Here is a 23,334-nt window from a genome sequence, read left to right as displayed (position 1 = left end):
ACTAGACCAAAGTATTGTTATGATGGATTTTTTAGTCCAAGTTGGAAATATTGGATCCATCACGACCATAGATTAACAATAAAGAAGTTCATTAACCAAAAGGTTCACATTTGAGTTTGCCTAGAGCTAGAGCCTAGAAGTATGCCCAGAGATATTAAAGAGTTTCTGTCATTGCGCAAGTCACAATTTGGTGTTGATATACCAATTGCGATATAGGGCTTAGGCTAATATAGGGTACAATGATGAACTCACGTTGCATCGAGAGTCATGTGGCTTTGAATTTTGATACTGTCAAAAGAAATAGAGGAATATTTAAAAAAAAGAAAAGAAAATCAAACCAAATCAAATCAAATGAGCCCAGTAAATATCACACAAAGTAAGGTCTAGAGAGGATAAAATATATACAGACCTTTCCACTACCCCGAAGAGCGTTAAAGACTAAGTAGATGTGGGTTACATCATGCTAAAGAGATAACGATGAACATCAAAACTAAGTAGATACAGTCCTATATCTTAACAAAGAAGTAACTTGTGCTTGTGCTCCACTAGAAAAGTAGTATTACTATGGGCTAATGAGCAAATAATGGTTTCAGGATAGTACAATTAAGACTCTTGTTGAGTTTGAGCCTGGAAACAACAAGAAACTGAGACTTCTACCTGAAGACTTGAGAATCCAGTTATGAAAGGGGAGAAGGTGTGCCTTCTCTCAGAAGTCACAACTTTACAAACGTAAGTCCTTTATTTTTATTTTTATTTTTTTTTGTTGGGTGTCTGGGCCTGCTTGAGCGTACTTGGACTAATCCATGAGTCCTTGAAGATAACAACATAAGTCCTTTAGAAGTCGCTCTAGGGGTCATCCTTCCTTTTCCTGCAGCACATTATTTCCACCTTTAGTTTCCATCTGTCTGAACATCATCAAGATTTATATCCAGATTTATTTGTGTTCCTTGAGAAGATTTCAGCAATCTCTCATGGATAAACGGCTCTGCAGGCTCCTCTCCGATGAACTTGTTTATTCCTTCTCTACCAAGTACCATATCCTGTAAATACTGCGCATTTGCAGCGCCTGTACTTTGAACCATCTTAAAAAATGCTCCTTCATGTGATATTAGTCTTTCTGGAGAATCATATTCCAGAATCTGAAAAGGGCAGATGAAATGGACTATAAATTCATATTTAAGAGATTGAATATAGAAACTTCACTCAAACTACATCATGGAATCATCAGATTTTTAAGGGATGACATTTGATGGAGGCATACTTGACCGTTCTCTAGCACAAGAATTCGATTGCAGTCAATGATGGTGTTGAGTCGATGAGCAATAATGAGCATTGTGCATGATTTGAATTCTTTTCGTATTGTTTTCTGTATTAGATCATCCGTTCTGACATCAACAGCTGCAGTTGCTTCATCAAGAACAAGAATCTTTGATTTCCATAGCAATGCCCTAGCAAGACTCAGTAGTTGTCTTTGTCCAACACTGAAATTCTCCCCTCCCTCGGATACCTTCAAATGAATCCAAGTACATATTAGTATACTACTAGCATTATGTGAGATATGCGAAACCCCATCAGATTACTCTCAAAAAGAGACCTCAAGGGGAGAATGAGAGTTCCAACATATATTGAGGACACAACGCAAGACCCCTACACGCCCCCTCCAATTGAGGCTAGATGGGTACAGACGCCCCAGAATGTCAAGTCCCTTAGGTTGCGTTTGGTACATGGGACTGGACAAGACAAAACTCACAGTTCCACATTTGGAGCGACATGGGACAGGCACAGGGACTGGGTGACTAAATGGGACAAAAGAAGCTACTTTTTGTTCCACCAAAATGGGTGGAACAAGAAGAAATAGGGATGGGATGAAACTAAAATTCATTTGAATAACTCTAATATGGTATTTGCTTTTATGGCCACCACCTCCACCGGTGACGGCAGCCACCAGCAGCCACCACTGACCACTGTTGGCATCTTGCACAGTCCAACCCTGTCCATTCCTAGTCATGCTAAACACTAGATAAACAACTTGTCCAGTCCTGTCTGGATACCAAACGCTACCTTAAAGTGGTAGCTCTTGGCTATGATACCATGTGAGATATGAGGAACCCCATAAGATTACACTCCAAAAGAGCTCTTCATGAGAGGGGGGGAGGGTTCCAACATATATCGAGAGCAAGGGTCCACGGCTAGCCGATGTGGGACTGACAATTTACAAAGTCAAATCAACATTGGGTACCAACAATTCGTATGACCTCATTGGTGCATGTGCAATATTGAAATTCACATGTACAAACAGCATATTTTCAAATGTGGTATTGTTGACAATAAGTGTTAAAATAAGTTGCAAATATTTGTCATTGTATGTTTAAGTATAGGATCATCCATTTAAAACCAGTTGTTCCCGAGATGGAAACCCTAATGTCCAATATGGAAAGACAGAACTATAAAATGGGGATATGATCTTTTGCCACATCCATTAATAGGCAATGATTTTGAGTTCAAACTCCATAGGTCTAATCATTATGTCACAGAAGAAAAATAGACAAGTAGTTGGCTGGTAATTGTGGTGAGAATACTTTTTTTCTTCATTTTTAGGCCTGGATTATATCACCACTTTAACCAAAGGGACCTAAAGATAAATGAAACTAGCAAATTACATCATACCTTCATGGTATAAAAGCATCAAAGAGTAAAATAAGAAGCATACCGCCGCATCCAAACCCAACGCATTTCTGGCAATCACATTCTTCAAATATGAACGTTCAAGAGCCTCCCAAAGATCAACATCACCATGTTCATTAAACGGATCAAGATTAAAACGCACCGTGCCTAGGAAACAATGGAAGATCAGTAAATTGAAATATATAATGATTGGATGATTTCTTACCTAATGCTTCAGTAATAAATGAACATAAAATCGGCTATAGTAACTTTCTTGAGAATTACATAAGAATATTATGTACATTGATTCATAGATATACTATCCATTTACCAAATCCCCATATCCCTACATTTTGCCAATATTTATCTCAAACTTAACTATGAAGCCGCCAACCAAAATCCAAAGCACGGATGTTTATAAATGAGAAATAGTAGAACTTACATACTTCTGAAACTTTTCAAAATCAAAGCCATCCTCCTCCAAGTCTTTAACAACAGTTTTACATTGGTCAAAGAATACATTAATAATAAAGAGCAGAAATTTTCATGTTATACGGTGGCGTGTTGGATAAAACAGTTTATAAGAACCGAGGAATGAATGGAACTACATTTGTATTGTGAATCCTGTGCATTATATAAACCATACCTGAAAAGAGAACCGGTGATTGTGGTATAATACCAAGAACTTTACGCAAATCTGTCAAACCAAAACTGGAGATATCATAATTATCGATCAAGATTCTTCCTTTTTCTAGCTCGACCATCCGAAACAACGCATTGATCATGGTAGATTTCCCTGCACCAGTCCTTCCAACTATGCCAACCTTTTCTGTCGGAGAGATTGTGAACGACAGGCCATGCAAGACAGGTGGAAGACCAGGTCTATAGCGAAAGCCGACATTTTCAAATTCTACTAAACCTGATGAGGGCCATCCAGGTGGAGGGCGGTTGCTCTCAATTATAGATGGAGCCTCAGATGGCAAGTCTATATATGTGCCCACACGTTCAACGGCATTGAAACTGTTTTCTGCTCTACTTGCTTGTCTCAGAACATTACTCATAAGATTCGTAATATTCAAAGAATAACTGAGGAGCAAGCCAATTGTAGATGCAAAAGCCACCTGATCATGCGTTCTTCCAGACTGCATGACAGCAAAGGTAGCCGTGAACCAAATCATTATACCTCCTAATGTTTCTAGTCTTATGGTGAGCCAACGATTAGAACTGAAGTTTATAAGAGTGAATCTAATATTGTTATCCAATGATTTCCCATTAATTGTGGCCATACGATCATATGCTTTGTAAGCACGGATACTTGACAAACCATTTAATGCTTCGCCAAATTGCGCATACACAGGGGATCTGGTAATGGAGTCCAAGCGCTTGACTTCCCGTGATGTGCTCTGCAAAGCATTTATGAATTTGATCTCATTATACCTCATAAATGTAACGTGAACATAGCTAATGTCACACTAAGATCTGAGTTACTCAAAGATTGTCAATTAATTTGCATCAATATAAACAACTCGATTAAAGCTATTTATACAGAAATGATGATTGAAGGTTTCCTTTACATGTTATAGTAGTGAAACTACAAAACTGCGGTCAGGACCGATAAATAGCGGTAGTATAGCGGTCCAAAAATAGCGATTCATATAATATTTCTTAGAATTATATATATATATATATATATAATATGTATGTATATATATATATATAATATGTATGTATGCATACATAAACGTATCATATGCATTAATTAAAAATAAAGTTTCAACATCAAAACATCAACTTAAACAAGTTTCACAAAACAAAATAGGAAAAGTGTTGATAAACGAGCTAATCGCAAGCAACAGGTTCAGCATCCGAGTCAACAACATCTAATACATCACTTCTTCGTTTAGGCTAGCTTTCCAATCTTCCCTTCATCTCCAACGTGATCATCATCATCATCCCTATAGCACTCCCTTTTACTTGTTGTACTTGGCCCACTTGTTTTAAAGAGGCCAAACGCTAAAATATTGGAATACTGGTCCACAATTTCACCTCAAATAATGGTCAAATATTGGTCAGTGCGCCGCTAATATCGGAAACGCAATTGTCACCGCAATTTTACCTTAGTCCGCAATCCGCTATTGGACTGCTATTGCAGTGCAATAGCGCCCCGATTAACAGCATAGGATATCACCGTGATACCATTGTGTGACCAACTATGATACCAACCCAAACCTTAAAAACAAAATCAAACCCATAATCTGAATTTAATCGATGACCGTAATGATACCCATTGAGATACCATTGTAAGTTTTCCAGATCTATGTGCGATGTAGATATAGGTTTAAAGAAAAATCATGTTGTTCGATTTTTCTGGAGGAGAGCTGTTGACGATAGAGATGGGAGGTGTAGAAAACCTTGGTGAACTGAAACTCGCCGGTACCATTATGGCCGGAGATAGTACCACCAAAGAGTGGTTGTTACAGGTGGGATAATGGATTTACGGGAGTCTCACCTGGTTCGAAGCAAATGTAGTTTGCGTGTCGAAGATAAGGGGAGAGAGATGGTTCGGTTAGAGATCTGATGGCAGAGTACGTTGGTTCGGATCTGACTTTTGCGCTAGAGATAAGGGGGAGAGATGGATGTTGACCCTTTGTGCCAGAGATGAGAGGCCAGTGAGGGTCATCTGTTACCATTGCAGTGTGGGGGGAGAAGGATTTCGCCGGAGATGTTGTAAGGGCGCGGTTCATAGACCGGAGGCCGAGGTAGGATGCTGGAGGAGATGACAGATTTGTGGTTGGCGTGTTTTTCTCACCGCGGGGGAGGGGAGGAGAAAGACAGGGATAGTGGTCGATAGTAATTAGGGAACTTTTTCCGTCAAAGGGTGTCTCCGGCGATTCATCATCCCGACGATTTTGTCCCTGTGACTATACACACACACACACATATATGTATATTAAACTAATTAAAGTAAATTGAATACTCAACACAATTTTACTAATTTACCCTTCAACTTATTTTAAGAAATCATACTAATTATTTTGAATGATCGATTCACGTTGGATCTCACGGTTAGCACAAACTAAATAGTTCTCATTTGATTAGGCCCCTACATATATATCTAGTTGTAGGTATAATAAAGGATCCTCCAGTTATCCACCTTATTTATATCTTCACCGGGCATTAGTTAGCACTCACCTAACTGTTGATTTCTATGATTGGTGCAAAGGGGCAGGGTGGCTATCGTAGGTGGTAACTTGTGGCTATATTGTTTAAAGCTTCAACTTGATCTCTAATATCATGGACGTAAAGAATTTATTCTTAGTGAAGCAATACCACGTATATATAGTGTATAGGATGGTTGAAGTCATGGATAAATAAATATATTAAAACCTAATAATACTAACTTGACTACACCCAGATGGCACAATTCATTGTTTGAAAAGCATAGCATGTGTAGAACAGAAACTGTGTTCAAACATGTACGAGAACTACAAACAGTCCCAAATGAATAATATCTGAAACTCTTTTAAACAAACATCCAAACATAACAGTTTAGTGCACACCTTTTCCGATAACCAATGATGGTTTTATTTCTATTATAGAGGTTAAATCTACAGCCATGTCTTTGGTGGAAGCCCAATTAATGCACTTCGTATGGGAGTCAAGTATCGGCTAGTAGACCTCTTTTTACCAACTCATAGCTTGATGCAGTTCTATTTATAAATGAAATCTCTATGTTACATCTTCAAGAATTTAAGTCATTGTGATATGTGTTTCCGTCACTAGCTTCTTGTTATCAACATAAATAAAAAATATTTCATGTTTTAGAGATTCTTCTAATAGATGATCCAGAGAATAATAACATGCTTGAATTGAAAATATTAGAGATGGAATAAAGAAACAGAAAGGGTAATAAGATGGATACTAACCTGATAGTACAGGTAGGCTGTGTAAAACAAGAGAAGAAGAGGCATTATGGCCCACAAAGATATTATGCTCACAATGCCAATAAGCACGAAAGTTGAAAGTAATTGCCAAACTTGATTCAGAAAATTATTGGCAAGATTAGCAACATTACGATCTATATCACCTAGATCATTTGCAAACCTATTGATCATTCGTCCAAGTGGATTGGTTTGGAAAAAGGTTGTGGGAGCTCTAAGAACTGAATACAGCATTGTATCATGAAGTCTTTTAGCTGCACGGAGACTTGATGAAATTAACCAGAAAGAATTTGCAAATGTTACCAGTACCTGCATGCAGCATATGGCGGAGTAAGCATACACTGTCTGCTTCCAGAAAATAACCATACAAGAACGGTAACTTTTTTGCTCCAGATTAAGACAATTAAACAAGAAATACACTCAACATCATCATGAAAATCAAATCCAACAAGCCTATGGTCTCAAACTAGAAACAACGATATGAGGAAATTTCTAATAAGAAAGATTGGCAAGAGGGCTTGATAAACATGTCAAAAAGTAGCAAGAATAAGTTAATTTATTGGACTTCTACTAAGGTATAAGTATTTGGCACTCAAAGTACGATATGCGAAATTGAAGTGGATAGGGGGACTTTTCTTCATTTTCACCATAACATTTCATATGGGACCCATTTTCAGCTTACCATTAACATGTTGAAAATAGATAAATTTTCAGGGGTGAATATATATTTAATTATAAATCAATGGACACTTTTACATTGCAAATGAAGAATACTGCCAGTTGCAAATAAAATTATCTATAAACATAATATAATGACTTGATGTAAAAGTATGATACAAAAAGGAAAAATTGATTCCGTCAACAGTTTGAGTGGACATACCTGTCCAATGGACAAGAGGGCATAGATCAGAATGTAGAAACCAGGTCCACGAGTTGTTGAACTGCTTTGTTCTGTCCAGTAACTTAACCATGTGCTACTTAAAATTCGAAGCACTTCAGTTGAAATATAGCACGCCACTAATATCAGGACAACCCATAGACCTCCTAAAGCATCCTGGTACCTGTAATAGAGACAATGGGTTCACATATAGTAAGTAGTAGGTCCTGTACATCTGTTACAGGTTGGGGGATAAACTTTCCCCCCAAAATGGAGACATAATGCCTCAATTAAAGATAGTTTTTATTGAACTTCCTACACTTCAAAAGGATGATTGTACAATAAACTAATCATTGTTGTTAATTTGTTTCAGTCCATGCACGTGGTAACAACTAAAGATAGTTTTCATTGAATCCTTGACATTCAATCAGTGAAGTGGCCAACAACCCATGACAACTAGCAATAAGAAGCCAAGCAGAATCGTCACACAAAGACCCCCTAAAGTTCCAAGAAATCACTACACTTCTTCAACCATAAACCAATTATGAGTGCCCTTTTAACCTTGTAAGAGTTTCCAAAGAGCCTCAAATGTTATAGAAAGCGACTGGTCCCTTCACTGTTTAAAATTATAAAAATAATCCCTGCATTTCCCAAAAACGTCGCATAGTTCCTGAACTTTTCGTGAGTTCCAAAACATTATATGACCTGTTAATCCCAATTGTTCCAATGAACAGAAACAGTGCTCTATGATCTTTTCTTATCACCGTTTGAACCTGAAAAGTTCCTAGAGGACCAAAAAAAAGCATCTACCAAGCGAAGCCGTCAAATAAAAATATTAACCAAAAAAAATACCAAGCAAAGGGACCATAAACTTAGCAGTTAGCAGCAAACAATATCAAAGCAACCTGACCAATTTCAAACTGAATAGTGAATTATCCAAACAAGAGCGGCAACTAATTCGAAAATTTGAAACACCAAAATCCTTATGAAATCAACTAGAGTTCAAACACAAGACAAACCTTGAACTAGAGCTTAGCAAACAGGTCAAGAGCACAGAGTAAAGCTTATGAGGCCATAAAAAAACATACAAACGAGATCAACGAGAGACAGAAAACCGTCAACTGTAAGCATAGTATTCATGAGATTTCAGTTACTTGACCATATTAGTTAGGAGGACAATTATCTATGAGCTAGACATTCAGATATTGCATATCGTATGAGTGCAGTAAATCAATTTATATCTGCTTGTGTCAATGGATGCTGTTCTCTGTATTTGGAGGAACCTCAACAGAGCTCCATGGAGAGGTATCTGATATCCCACATTGGGGACACTCATATAGGAGGGATTTGACTTATATCGTTGGATTTTCATATGCACATTTGTATCCAATTATATGGAAGTCCACAAGATGACTATTGTCTTTTCTGGTGTCAACTTTGTCTCTTTGGAGCCAACAAACATGCAGCAGTTCTTCAATCTAGTGTACAACTAGAATAAGATCACGAAAATCACATACGGGATGACATAGACTGCTATCAGTCTACTATTCATATAGCATCAGGGATTTCACTAATTTACCAAGCACATAAAAGTTCATTGTCATGTTGTACTTGACTAAATTGTAGGAAGTCCACAAATCCTCCATCTATCCGACCTGTCATACCTGGACTCGTTAGCAATTGGGTGATACCCTTGCTTAAAGGTTACGGAAGACCCAAATCAATTTTATCTGTAGCAAGTTGGCCTCGATAGATGCTTATACTCCAATTTGAGAAATGTGGTTTCTATTGTTTCACTTTAGCCTTCATCAAGATTTCCTGTGTGTATTATTCTCTTCCGTGTGCTTATTTCATATACTGCATTTAAAAACAGGGCTCTTCCACACAATAATTTTCACTTGAACCCCAGAAACTTGACAGCACACGAACAAGGTATGGGTGACATGCACTAAAGTAGGAAAGCTAATGGTTATCAGATACAGCTATCAAAAGAAAAAGATTTTGCCGGTTGTCTGGGAGTTGACATTGGATTTTCATGAAGCCACTTTGACCATCAAGGTTTGATGATTTTGTGAGACCATGGTGAGTCATTTTAAGTTCAGGGGCTAGTAAAACGTTTTAATTTCATTTACAGCAGAAATTATATGTCACCACCAAAAATCATAAGAAACAAGGGAGAGGATACATGTAAAGTTACCTTGCTAACACTTTCCAGCTAACAATGCCAGTTTGCCTATCTTCTTGTCTGATAAGAACAGACTTACGATTCCTTTTTGTTGTGATGCTTGGATCATTTACCAACTCATCCACCACCTCATCAGTACACTGTTTTGAGGATCCGTGGTCAGGATTGGTTCTGCCTTTGCTTCCATCCATGTGATCATCCATTTTACCCACTTTCTCCATTAACTTCCGAAATAGAAACCCATTTTGTGAGAGCTCCTCAAAGGTTCCTTCCTCTTTGATCATACCTTCTGAGACCAAAATAATTTTATCCACCTGAGGAAGAAAATGTAGCTGGTTTGTAACAAGCACTCTTGTTTTCCCTCTCAACTCTTCCTTGATGCAATTTTCAAAAACCTGGAATGTAAGGTGCTAGGTTAGAGAATAATAATGATGTATGCGATTATATTTTCATAAAAGACTTGCATACATGGGTGATTATGACACTCATCATAGAAAAAAGGGGGTATATTCAAAATTAGTACGCTGGAACCGTGTAAATGAAACGTGGCATCATTATTATAAAGGTCGGAAAGAAATTAGCAAGTTACCATTTTATTTTTCATCAAGTACTATTCATCAACAAAGATTCATTCACTAGAAGGTAGGACACCAAGACATGTTAAGGAAAACATTTCCACAGTGACTTCATGTCATAGATATCTTACAGCTGAGGTCTTAATGGTATGATATTCATCTATTTGAAGGATAAGGTTTGTAGATCATGGAATTCCATGAAGACATTGATAAAGGTACCCCCTTTTAGTTCTACTTTTTTTTATTCTTTCTACCCTCTTTCATGTGCAATGGCAATATTATAATCTTTTCAAAAATATTCATATTAAACATAGATTTACCTCTCGACCAACATGAGTATCTAGAGCACTTAAAGGGTCATCGAATATGTAGACATCTGAGTTTGAGTACACTGCTCTAGCCATTGAGACTCTTTGCTTTTGGCCGCCACTAATATTCACTCCTCTTTCGCCGATCTCAGTAAGATCACGACCCTAAGAAACAGCAGGAGAAAATAACACAAATATAAGTTCAACCCATTTAGAAAGAAAGAAGTAACATACATTGCTTGATTCTACTTGGATGCTAAAGGTCAGTGAAACTTAACAGGCAGAATATCAAGGTCATGCTCCAATGCAGTTACTGCTACAGCCTTCCAATATCGTGAAGCTTCAAATTTTGATCCAAATAATATGTTTTCACGTACCTGCAGACATATATTTCAATGGCAGGACATGCAAAATTGTAAAAATGGGTATTTAATTAAAAGAATAAGGCTACATGAGATATGATATGATGTTTGATACACACACACAAAAGAACAGCATACAACAACTTACTGTAGCATTAAATATCCACGAAATTTGAGGGACATATGCAGCCGTTCCTCTGATGGTAACACCGGCATCTTTCAAAGGAGGAAGCTCACCAAGCATTGCTGAAATAAGGGATGTTTTTCCTTCTCCTGTACCGCCTACGATTGCAACTAAGCTGCCAACTGGTATATCTATATTTATATCTGCTAATGTTGTTTTTGAGGTCTGTCAAATAAAAAAAAATGAGAAATCCTTTGGAATACGAGAAAAAAGATGTATGAAACTCAATGGACTGAGCAATCACCGCATAAATAATGTCACCCACCATATGATAGCAAGTAAACAGGTAACTTCTGATATCTTTTAGTAATCTACAGCTAGTTTTCTTGTTAGCAAGACCTGCACAATTACCCATTCGGGATTTTGATATTTAAAGAATCTATGCAACAAAGAATGGATTATTTTCCTCAGTTCAGTTGAGATATTTGATTATCCACCCGTCACTTCTATGTGAAGCCCTTGCCCTCCTCTTACCCATGATTAATCAAATCTTGGATATACTTCATTGTTTACATTTTTCCTCAATTTAAACAACAAATAAATAAATTTCTCAGTGGCCACGGAACTAGCACGAATATCTCGATGACACCACTACCATAGGTAGTCTGGTTATTGAGATGATGAAACACTAAGTTCGGAACATTTCTATTTAAATTCAATATAGTTCCATACACCAATTGCATTAGGATATAGGAATAGGACAACTATATAATTTGGTCAAGAAAGCACCTTTATGATTTTATTAGGTTTAACCTTTTTCCTTCATTCTCCACTTTATGGGTTCCACCTCCATTTCTCCCTATAACTGGTATATAGACACACAACCACAGCTTCATTTCTCCTTGGACAACATAAATGGAATTCATTAAAATGTTATATGGCCAAATAAACAGAGTGATATTTTCAACCCGCAACCTCCTTTGCCCTCAATTTATTCCCGTTGATGAGAAACGATATGGTCAAGTTTTATCGATAACCATTTCTTGCATGGTCTAGAATTGAATCCTAGCATCCAAATAGTCCACAACATCCCCTGCTGCCATAAGTTGTAGCTTTCACTCCATCTAGTTCTACTATGCGATCACAGAGGTTCTCCGCCTTGTCCTCTTCTCTTGGAGTTATCATGAAGGCCTTACAAAGTCAGAGGAGCAGTCACGAAGAGAAGAAAACCCTGTAAAGTCGTTGAAACCATTGCAGAAGGTATCTGATAGCCATTGTTGGTGACAGAATCTAAGGTTCCAGCAAAGGCTTCCGGAAGACATAGCTAAAGGTTAAAATGACTCCACAAAAAAAAGGTTTAACGACTTTAAAACTCGTCGTCAACATTTAGGTTTTCAATGTACCGTGTAAGAGATACCTTTGGACTTGGTGGTGTGATTTGATGATTTGATTAAGGCTTTGTCAGTGACTTTGGTTCTGACCTAATCAACACTTTCACAGTCAACATGTGTCAAACACCCTCAAATGACTTGGTGAATGAGCTTGACAAATGTTTTTCCTTGAATTCAGAACTAGATGTTTTGATAGAATGCCAAGAAAATATGTGGTTGAACATTCCATTTGAAGCAGAAATACGTCAAGAGAAATAGATGTTTGAAGAAGAAATTCTGGTAAAATATCAGAATGATGAATCACGCAGAGGTGGTTTTATGAGTTTCCATTGTAGCTACTGACATAAAACCAACCTACTCACTATATCTGCAACTAATTATCTGATTCACTTATACATTGATTTATCTGTTCTTGTATTTCTGGCTTTATTTTATGTGTTGTATTCTGTTATCTTGTTAATGTGGCCAAAGCTAAAGCAAAGGAAGGTGCTCACGAGTTGATTATCATAACATGCAAAGCATGTAAAGAGGTATTCACTGATTCCTCGGAACAGCTGAGGAAGAGGGTTGGCAAAAAAAGGAGGTTTTAGCCAGAAATGTCATGAAAGAAAATAGTAGTGGACTGGCCTGTTTGGGAGGAAGGATTTTCCAATGGCCTAAAAAACGTGCTAACTCACCTGTGACTGTAGAGTTATGTAGAACTTTATATATATAGGTATATATATGCACACATATATATAGGGTAAGTAGTTAGTATATAATATGTTCCATTAGTCAATAGAAGCGAGTGAGAGAGAGAGAGAGAGAGAGAGAAAGGGGTGAAGGAGAACCTCTGAATCCCATGAAAAGTAGCCATTTTTTATCGAGATTGCAGGAAGACCTAGTTCAAGAGGTGGATTGGGCAAGAGAATTCTCTCTTCAGCTAAAAATAGTTCCTCCAGACGCTGTAACGATACATACGCATTGACAGCCTACAAATAACCATAAAAAAAAAGCAGAAACTCTAAGATATCATGGATTCATAGGGCAACAGCTATCACGGATCAAAACAAAAGCTTCTGACAGCCTACAATACGCAGGTCAGACGGAAAAACAACTACAGGCGAAGGTCAGGATTATTTTATGGACAAAAGAAACATCCATGCTGACTAGTGTTTTTCCCTGAAGACATGAGAAATACATATGAATTAGTCAAAAGAGAGAACCTGAGTTATTAAATTAGGAAGTGTGTTTAAAGGAGTTCGTAGCACTGTAAATAAGGAAAGTGACGTGAAAGCCCTTGCAGGTGTCAAATCTCCACCAAGCATCGTGAAGAAAGCAAATGAAATCACAGCCACAAGAACCGGAAGACTGTTCAGTATGAAATTGTTCAACTGCAAGGTAGAGAAAGCAAAAAACCAATTTGGGGATTATTACACATGACTTGGTCAAACATACAAAATTAACCTTCTGAAATAAAATCCATGAATATTTTTGGAACTGTTTGCTTATAAAAAATTATGAATTGAATTAACCTTCTAAACTATGCACATCTCTATTTTATAGTTCTAGTTTTCTAATTCCGATTTTAAGTAAATAATATAAACATAGGTTGACAAACTAATGCTTTTATAATGTTTTCAGATCGAGATACAGAGAGGCTATGGAATCTGATTCAAATTGGGAGTTAATTACTATCACCAAAATTCCTTAGGCTTAAGCTTAACCATGCAACTTTGTATTACTCTGTTGGAATTCCATCTCTTGGTACTATCTCAGTTATAAACCCTAATACACAACACAACTTTTCTATAAGTAAGGATTTGAAATTATAGATATATAAGGCAACTTAAGCAGATATTGTAGCTAGAAACATACAGATCATTAATTAGAATTGATGTATAAATGTAAATTGCTGCTCACCGCTCCCAATAGTTGTGATTTCCATAACCATAGAAGCTCATCTTTCCTAATATTTTGGACTTTAGATTGAAAACTTTGCTCCCATGCATAACATCTGCAAGTATTGCAAAACAATAAGAATTTTACCAGCTACAGAAGTTAATTACCAGAAGCAATCATTGTATGGGAATACATACTTTACAGTCTCTATTGCAGCCAAAATTTCACTCATTAATCCAACTCTTCTGTCAGTGTACTGTAAGCCTTCCTTAGCTAATCTCCGCATGTTGCTGACAATCATCGTCTATTATCAGCAGAAAGTACAAAAATGGTAAGAACAATGTTATCTAGTACACACAATACTCAAACTGTATTATACATTCAGAATAAACATGAAACTCATTTCAGTGAGTAGCAAATTCTTTACATATCTATAGTCAAATGTTTGTGCAAGACGATCACACAAGGATAGAAGCAAGAGAAAGGACAGTGCAAAAATAACAATGATGAAGATAGTAGCTTTTAAGGCAAACACTGAGAAGTAATTGTTTGAGGTGGCAATTGATGGAAGGCCTTTTCTAAAATATTAGCTACATGTTCTCTCTTTCTCATATGGTAAGCCAATATCCATCAACCCTCCATTACCTTTGGTCATTTCATGTTGGAACCAAGTCTTAGCTTCAAGTTGTTCAGTAAAACCTAAAGCTTCTCATGCGAAATATATACTTATCAGGCTTTTATATGTTCACGATATCTTCATATAGCAACACTAAATGTGAAGACAGAATGTTCTGATTGCCTCTTCAGTGTGAAAAGAGGGCAGATTTTTAACAACCACCAAATTTACCATCAAACTTGCCACAATTCTTTGTGTATAAAAAAGAAAAAATGATGGTATACTAGCCCTAATATAACAAAACATTCAAAAAGAGGATGTATATATAGAGTACATTATCCTGGGATGATTTCCAAGCAATTAAAAGAACTGAAATTACCTGTACAGGGAACATGAGAATTAAAAGCAGAGAACCCACTAGTGAAGCGACCCCAAGTTGTTGGTAAAGAAGAATCATGGCAAGCACAATTCTGAATGGGGCTGACCATAAGCCATGAAGTTGATTGCATACTTGCTGAGTAGAGCAAAGACCTAGTTTAGCAAATGGAATACTTGTATACAAGCATCAATTATGATTGAGAATTGAGAGTGGAAGTTGCAACATATGCAGCACATTCTTTATTGCATTTCTTTTTGAGCTTTTTCAGTTTATGATGAGATCGTACAAATCCAGCCGTCCACCAGAAGTTCCTAAACCTAAGGACTATAGACCCTTGTGCAGTACACTATTAATTTTACTTATGAAAACGTATTATCACGAGGCAAGAGAGTATTTGTCAACTGGTTTTCAAAAAGTTCACTCGTTCATAATTTTCATAACATGAAGATTAAGTAAGCACCTGGCTAACAACTTTGTGTAATATATACATACCTGGAGAGCATTAGCATCTGTCGTTATCATATTCGTAATTTTTCCCGATGCAACATTCTTTCGGGCTTCATTGGTTAGCCTTAAGGATTTCCGAAACACAGCAGCCACCTATAACAATATACATCACTGAGTTTGTGGCTAAGAATAAATACCATTGTCACCATATCCATCCAAAACTAGAAAGGAGTATTACCAATAATCGAGCACAAAGAACATGTTAAATACCCTTCCCCTGTACATTGGAAAGCTCTAATCCAATTGTTCATTCGATCTGCTATTAACGAACTTGTAGCAAGTAAAGATATTCTAATATTCTGATAAGGAACTTACCAAAATTGACCTTATTCTGAACCCGACCCTTGCAACATTCTGAAAGTATTGAGCTTCACAGAGAACTCCTAATGACTGAATGTAGTACAAATAACAGTTGACTATTGTTAGCAAATATATTAATATTCTGACCACAACCTTTCTACATCTTTTCCTATATGATTTCTCTCTTTTTTCGATTAGTTCTTTTAGCAAATGTGAAATTTGAAAGCACATAAACAAGCATATGAGATACGTCTTACAACATACCACGCCAACAAAAATTGAGAAGCCATAGATGTAGCCAATCCATGAAGGATCACCTCTTTGTAAGGACTGCGAAAAAGTTAATCATGTCAACTACAGGTTGCCGAGTGCCTATATCATAATACCGGATGTAAAGTTCATACCCTGAACATTTCTTAAGAATATACAGCTACATGTTCTAGAAAATACTACACTAATCTAGTAAACAACTTTCATACTTCACCATTAGACCAAACGTTTACTCTATTTACCCTCCCATGAGAAAAATATCAAAACTTGCTCCATGAATGAATTAGATATATGTATAGAAGTTGCAAAATATGATAATAACTAAAAACTATATACAGATCAAAAACATTTGTTTAACTTGTGCTATATTAATAATATAAATGAATTAATTTTAATTTTAAATAACTAGCTGGGCTACCAACCAGAAAGTTTGTGGTTCTGAAAAAGCAAAGAACCAGTAGTTGTCAATATGTAAAGGTGAGTTTATAGTTTACAAGAACCTTAAGGTTTTATTGGGTGTCTCCTTTCTTGAGATATTGAGTATTTGTGGGTGGTCACGATTCATAGAAGGAGAAAAGGTAATTTTGATTCTGAAAATATAACATATTATAACAACAGTCAATATTAAATTTTAAAACAATCATTTGCCAGAATCATAGAACTAAGTGGGTGTCTCCTTACAAGAAATATGGAGTCAAATTGGGTTCCACACAAATGAATTATTTAATACAAATACAAAAGCATCTGTAAATCATAGTGATGGGTAGAAAGAGAAAACATCACAAATTGAGGATAAGAATGTAGATAAGAAAGACAAAAGAATCACGATGTAATTATCGCTTCTGCATCAACACAAACTTGAGTGAAAAACTGAAATTTGCTAAGTTAGTTATCAGTATTAGACAGGATATCTATTGCATAGTTTCATTATGATATCTTGAATGGAGAACTACAAAATCAGCTATAGCAACTTGGCTTTCATTAAATTATCTAGACCTGTCAGACCATAGACGTATTACATATATTTGCTGGTCATTCTCAATAACAAACTAACCCTTTTTTGGTCACTTCCTTCTACAATCAGAAGAATTACATTGTTGGGTGTTGTTTAAGTTTTTAATAGAGATTTGCGAGTTCCTATGTTCTGTTTATATATTTCTAAATACGTATTATAAAGTCAATTTGAATAAAAAGAATCGATATATACACACATACGCACATAGAGTACAACAAAGTGATAACATGCTTATAGATACAAAAGAGAGAGAAAACTTGATTTTGCAAGCACCAGATCCACACATATGAAGGTCCACATTAGTGTCTTTCTTTCCTTTCTATATATATCAGAAGAATGTCATGGTAAAATGTCAACTATGTGGATTAATATATAAAAGATTCTTAAGTACACTTTCACAATGGCTGCACAAGTACTGTTTACATTCCCAGACAACGGAGGAGGGAGTGTCTATATCAAACATATGAACAAAGAATCAATCCATCAAAATCCAGTATCACCAACATGCACTTGAGAATAGTTGTAGCTTTCAACTTCACAAGTTCATTTCTATAGAAAGTAATAATAAATACTAAAAATTAGGAGAAAAGAGCTAGTAAACAAAATTGCAGCCATGTACAAGAATATGTCACTTAATAAATCCATCATTTAGCTAATAATGGATTGTGAAGATGGAACATGCCTGTAGGAGATAGCTTAATATAACTGGTCCCACAAACTGGGAAAGATCATTGCCCACCTACAAGTAAAATGAGGTTTGATAAGTTCAATATCAAGACTAAGAGTTTGCATCTGGCTTTTTATCTATCTTTCTATGGATGTGTGGATGTATGTAAACAGAAAGGAAACATATACAATGGCAAGACATATGCCAGAACAAAAAGTAGGTGATGTACTGTCAGTGTCATTGAAGACCAACATTACTATTCCTCCTCACCTCTTCCATTTAGAACATCAGGCCATTTGGATCTAGCAAAACATTTTACAGCTGAATTCCCCTAATGTACATATTGTTGTCAAACATATGAAATTATAATTGATTCTTCCAGAAACTATATATAATTTTTGCGAACATGGAAATGCATTATTAGGATCTTGCCTGACTTGACTGTATCAAGCAATTCAATATTTTAAGTCTAAGTGATAAATTAAGGGAATGAATTCTTTACTTTGAAAAGGCCTCCAAACCAGAACCTGCAGAGAACAACCAACAGCCATTAGTTAAATAGAAATGCTGGATTCTAATGGCATAACTCAATCATGTTTCTTTAGACAATAAACATCTCATCATGGACAAAGTGGTACCTTCCTCCAACACAGTTATTCAGACAGAATAAAAGCCATGGTTTTGGCTTCTGAGATTCTTCTTCCCAACATTTTTGGAACCTACAAGTGGTAACAATTAGTCATCTTAGACAACCCAAAGAAAGAAAAAAAGAATTAATTACATGAATTCACAGAGCTACAAACTTTCTGCTAAGTATCTCAGCCTGGTCCCATGTGTCTAACGTCCAGACATCTTTTTCTGTTATAGGTTTTCGGTAGCCCTGCTCCATAAGGGGAGTCATCCATCCAAAATATATTCCTTCCATAACAATGATGCACCACATTATCAGTAAGCAATTTAACACAAAAAAACATATATTAGTTTACATCATAAATTTGTGATTAACTAGAATGACTTGTTTAATAGCAATATAGGCACAAGCAAAGAAACCCCTCTTCTTTCCATGCAAGATTGTTTCAACTCGGAATATAATTTGGTTACCCAAAAACAGAACAGATGAACAGCTCAGAAGCAATTCATTTCCACTTCATAGTTAATCATCATCCATCGCTCCAAGATAGTTCCTCTCAAAATCAATACAGTTCAGGCTCAAATCATCCAATGATTCTTTTTCCCTCTGTCTTTCAGGTAAGTAGACAAAATATATGATATTCACTCTTTATCATTGGGGCTTTGAGCCTATAGTTGAAATAGATAGTAGCTTATAGGGCAAGAGTTTCCACTTATGTGTTCTAAAATATAACCATGGAGGATAGGTCCATCCTTTAATCCATCATTTGGGAGCACAACAGAGAGAGTCTTATGGATAAAAGTACTTACTTGAAAATATGTTAGCATTCCTCTCTGGACAAATATGTTCTCCTCCATGAAGCACTTCATACTTGATGTCATCATGAGCCTCAGTTTGAAGTGGCATATATCCCAGGTAGGCATCCAAATTTGGTATGTAAGCAAAAAGAAATACTCCAAATAAAGCCTGCATGACAATCCATCATGCATAAGGAAGCAATAAACTTATTATGGTCATAAATGGACCAGCAGACCTAGTTCATTTCCTCTTTCATAATTTCACATTTTTGGTAAATGTGCCGATTAGATCAGCGTATATGAATTAGCCATCTAATTACCAAAATTATGATTTTCAGTGATTGCTGAAGCTAGTCTTAGGCTTCAAGAAAGATACAAACGAATAATAAACACAACCAATTGTTAGCTTCGTATCATCATTCATTTTAGCAGAGTACTTTCCCAGATTGCAATTCATCAAATGATTGTAACATATATGATGTCAAACACGTATGAGATTCGTGGGTTATTGGCGTGAAAATTGAAATGGTACAACAATAACATATACAGATAAACAATAACAGTTTTAAAATAAGAATGTGAAGCAGCATCCTAAGCTTAGAGTTCCTCGGAGGCTTGGATATTTGCTTCACAATATGTGTGTTTCATAGCAAAGAAAAGAAACATTCTGTTGTGACAACAGTGCACTCAACATCTTTAAACAACACATTTTCTTTTGTATATTACCTACAAGTTTCAAATAAAATTGATTCAATCTTTTCTAAATGCATAAGGTAACAGAGAATCCATACTAGACTTGTAGGTTGCTGATTCAAAGAACAAGATGTTTGTACCAGCAAAGTCTAGTTATATGTACATCCTTCACCAAGCTCACAAATATATATATATATATATATAGCCATATGAGACTAACAAACCCTCTAAACATAATTCAAAAGAGATACATAACAAACCTGGGAGAACAACGAACTGATGTACACATAGAGTACAGATCTGCATAACAAAATACAATTGTGAGTGCATGCATTCCAAATAGACTAAATTCAGTCACCACCTCCTTCAATATCCAGGACATAATTGAACTGAGAAGGAAGTGATTAGAATAAAAACTTTTAATATCCTAAATTCTGCAAACACTTATTTTCCATTATATGTTTTTTCTTCTTTTTTGTTTGATTACATGGAATGTTAGGCTTCTATCATTTTGTTTCTCCATACCTCTAATGAAATCGCCCGTCTCATCCAAGTCTCTTCCTTGTGGCAACATGACAGAAAAATTTGCTTCTATAATAACTTTATATGATTCAATCATTTATGAGCTAGACCCCTATAGCATTTGTGATCTAAGAAATTGAATAAACTGACTCAATGGAGAGCACCTATCATATACATCTAAGCTACTTGATGGCATGCTACTATTTATGATTTCCATTAATATGCCATCATCATTTATTACGTCCTTGAAACTTGTCCTTCGAAATTATGTGCTATTCCTGCTTAAACATGGATATGAAAGCTTAATATATCAATATACAAGCAGGAGACGTACATCTAAAATGTAAGTAGTTGAAACAAGCAAAGGAAGGGATACCGACCTTGGGTATAAATCTTTTAGTGAGAGAATGAAACTAAGTTTCACAGTATCCCCAACCAAGACGTATATTACACCAAATCGGACATACCAGCGAAACTCTCTAATATACACTTTAGTTTCCAAAAGAGTCATAATCACCAAAGAGCTCCAAACAAGGGTCTCAAGCATAAGTGAAACCACCTGCATGAAGGCATGGTACTAAACATCAAAAACCTCTCCTGCTACATTTTCTTTTCATCTTTTTTGTTTTTGTCTTCACTTATTTGCATATGGTATTAATCCATCTAGAAAACGTGTATCATAGGGTACCAACTGTTAGATATATTAGTATTTTCACTAGGGTTCTATTCCTCTATTTGTTTGTGGCCATATGACTCTTTTAGAGTTCAGGGTTTTGCACTCGGTAATATACACGTTCTTCAAATACAAGTACTGTCCTTGTATTGACCATTGCTCCAAGCTTATGAAGCATCTAAGACAGTTAAAGCTATGATGGGAAAGCAAAAAGTTCATTCGAGGGTAAAATTTTCATTCAGAAAATTAAGAAGTGTAATAATTACATATTTCTAAAAACTTTGTACCTTTTTCATGGTGGACATTTATGTTGGGACTGAGGGAGTAAGACACATGACTGAATAAGTAACCACATTACAGTGCATTTAAATACATCTTCTCATCAAGGCCAAGTGTATTATTTTAGCTCCCTATTTCTCACACCATACTTAAGCAGATTTTTTTTTATGATTTGCACAAATGTAGAGAACGTGTGAGCAAAGATAACACATATAAAGCTTCTTCCTGTTGTTGTACGAACAGAAAATAAATGCAAGAGCGTCACATATACAGCAAGGATGTAGAAATATCTGAACCTACATAACAAGATTGAGAAGAAAAATATACCTCAAATGGAGCAAGGCTACTTTGTCCATCCAAGTCAAACATAGAAACACCAAAAAGTAATCTGAACAAGGACTCTGCAGCACAATAACCTGCTAAAAAGACCAACATATAACTATAATACTTTGACCGTAAGCAGAACCTCTGGACTCTAAAGTCTTTCATGATCAGCCATAATCTGTATAAGCACAAGCCCATCAAAACTACATTTGATATACAACCCACAACAGATTCAATGCCACATGGTGTATAAGCACCAAGAGCACTAGCTGTTGTCTTTGCCCAAATGCCATTTTCCTCTGGCCGGCAAAACCAAACCAGTGGCTCAAACCCCATGATTTAAACTTCTCAGAATTGAATTATGGTACTATTTCACAGAACTCCCACCTGAAAAACAAGAATACCCCAATTATCAATTCAGTACTTCAGTTACATTAAACCCTACAAACAAAATTAGTTCACTTACAGAGCAAATAGTGAAAAGTTATCAGTTTCATGGGGCCAAAAGTGCCGCCAGAGTGATCTCAATTCCACAGTTGAAGTCCACCTTGCAAACAGATTATATACGAAGAAGGTCAAATGTTGGCCCATATGAAAAGGGGACCCTGATTTTGGAAGAGGGATGAAACAATGACTAGTCGTGTGATCGTCACTGCTTACGAACAATCCCAGAAAGGGCATGACCAAGAATCTTTAGTAGGACAGATATATAGGGCCAACAATTTTGGCTGCTGGTGAAGCATCTGTATCACTAGATCTCCGTTTGTGCGCAATTTATCAAGGGAACGGCGGGTAGAAGATTCTCTGAAACAACACCAACATTTGTCGTCTGTTATGAAGTCAAATCCTTTTTTCCCTCGTTCCCATTTTTTTTTCCGGAAGGCAACATATTCCCATGGACTAAATTTTAGCAGTGGACCCCTGTATATTGTCAGGAGCATCAACAATGGAGGTCGTTGTCTGAACTTTCTTTTTATAACAGTGATGGGGTTATTATTGTTAGACCATCCACATCCCTACAATCCATTTAAACTTTTAATTGTGTCACATTAGTTTTTGCAATTATCTTCTATACATTCATTTAAACTTTTAATTGTGCCACATTAGTTTTTGCAATTATCTTCTATACATCTGCAATTCACCTACAACATTTTCAACTATGTCACGTCAGCTTTTGCAATTACCACCTACACACCTGCAATTCACCTACACTTTCAAAAGTGGTCCCCACTACAACATTTATTAACTATTTTATAAATTATTTATATATACATTCTAATTATTTTTTAATTAATAACATGTTTTATTTTAATTCAATGTTAATTAAAACGATTAATATATGATATAATATAA

General features: G+C 36.1%; 1 protein-coding gene across 2 annotated transcripts; it reads right to left on the bottom strand.

The window, feature by feature from the left end:
- Positions 1–360: 360 nt before the first annotated feature.
- LOC112518833 (ABC transporter C family member 12-like) lies at positions 361–22,815 on the bottom strand. Of its 2 annotated transcripts, XM_025126582.1 has the most exons (27): positions 22,448–22,815; positions 21,985–22,368; positions 21,086–21,264; positions 20,444–20,483; positions 19,503–19,659; positions 18,866–18,980; positions 18,701–18,781; positions 18,565–18,589; positions 18,078–18,134; positions 16,375–16,440; positions 16,126–16,200; positions 15,796–15,903; positions 15,304–15,438; positions 14,506–14,612; positions 14,330–14,423; positions 13,633–13,800; positions 13,258–13,398; positions 11,061–11,261; positions 10,829–10,927; positions 10,563–10,715; positions 9,680–10,062; positions 7,486–7,666; positions 6,591–6,914; positions 3,311–4,067; positions 2,711–2,832; positions 1,262–1,507; positions 361–1,139 (listed from the first exon to the last, which is right to left on the bottom strand). In XM_025126582.1, the coding sequence occupies exons 2-27, from the start codon at positions 22,315–22,317 to the stop codon at positions 891–893; spliced, it is 4,596 nt and encodes a 1,531-aa protein (XP_024982350.1). In that variant the 5' UTR covers positions 22,318–22,368; positions 22,448–22,815; the 3' UTR covers positions 361–890. The 2 variants fall into 2 exon arrangements, with proteins under 2 accessions (XP_024982350.1, XP_024982352.1); XM_025126584.1 differs by lacking the exons at positions 19,503–19,659; positions 20,444–20,483; positions 21,086–21,264; positions 21,985–22,368; positions 22,448–22,815 and having other exon boundaries at positions 18,844–18,877.
- Between the last annotated feature and the right edge of the window lie 519 nt (positions 22,816–23,334).

This window comes from Cynara cardunculus (assembly GCF_001531365.2).
Source record: "Cynara cardunculus var. scolymus isolate 2C chromosome LG 10, CcrdV1, whole genome shotgun sequence".
Lineage (NCBI taxonomy): Eukaryota > Viridiplantae > Streptophyta > Magnoliopsida > Asterales > Asteraceae > Cynara > Cynara cardunculus.
The sequence above is the reverse complement of the archived record's forward strand: the minus strand, read 5'-3'. Positions and strand labels throughout refer to the sequence as shown.

What these genes read in the sequence shown, in the direction of transcription:
- LOC112518833 (XM_025126582.1), bottom strand. Translation starts at nt 22,317, where the DNA reads ATGGGGTTTGAGCCACTGGTTTGGTTTTGCCGGCCAGAGGAAAATGGC. An exon ending in AATAACTGTGTTGGAGGAAG is followed by an intron (nt 18,590 to 18,700) that starts GTACCACTTTGT and finishes TGTTCTCTGCAG; the next exon opens with GTTCTGGTTTGGAGGCCTTT. An exon ending in AATCACAACTATTGGGAGCG is followed by an intron (nt 13,801 to 14,329) that starts GTGAGCAGCAAT and finishes TCTACCTTGCAG; the next exon opens with TTGAACAATTTCATACTGAA.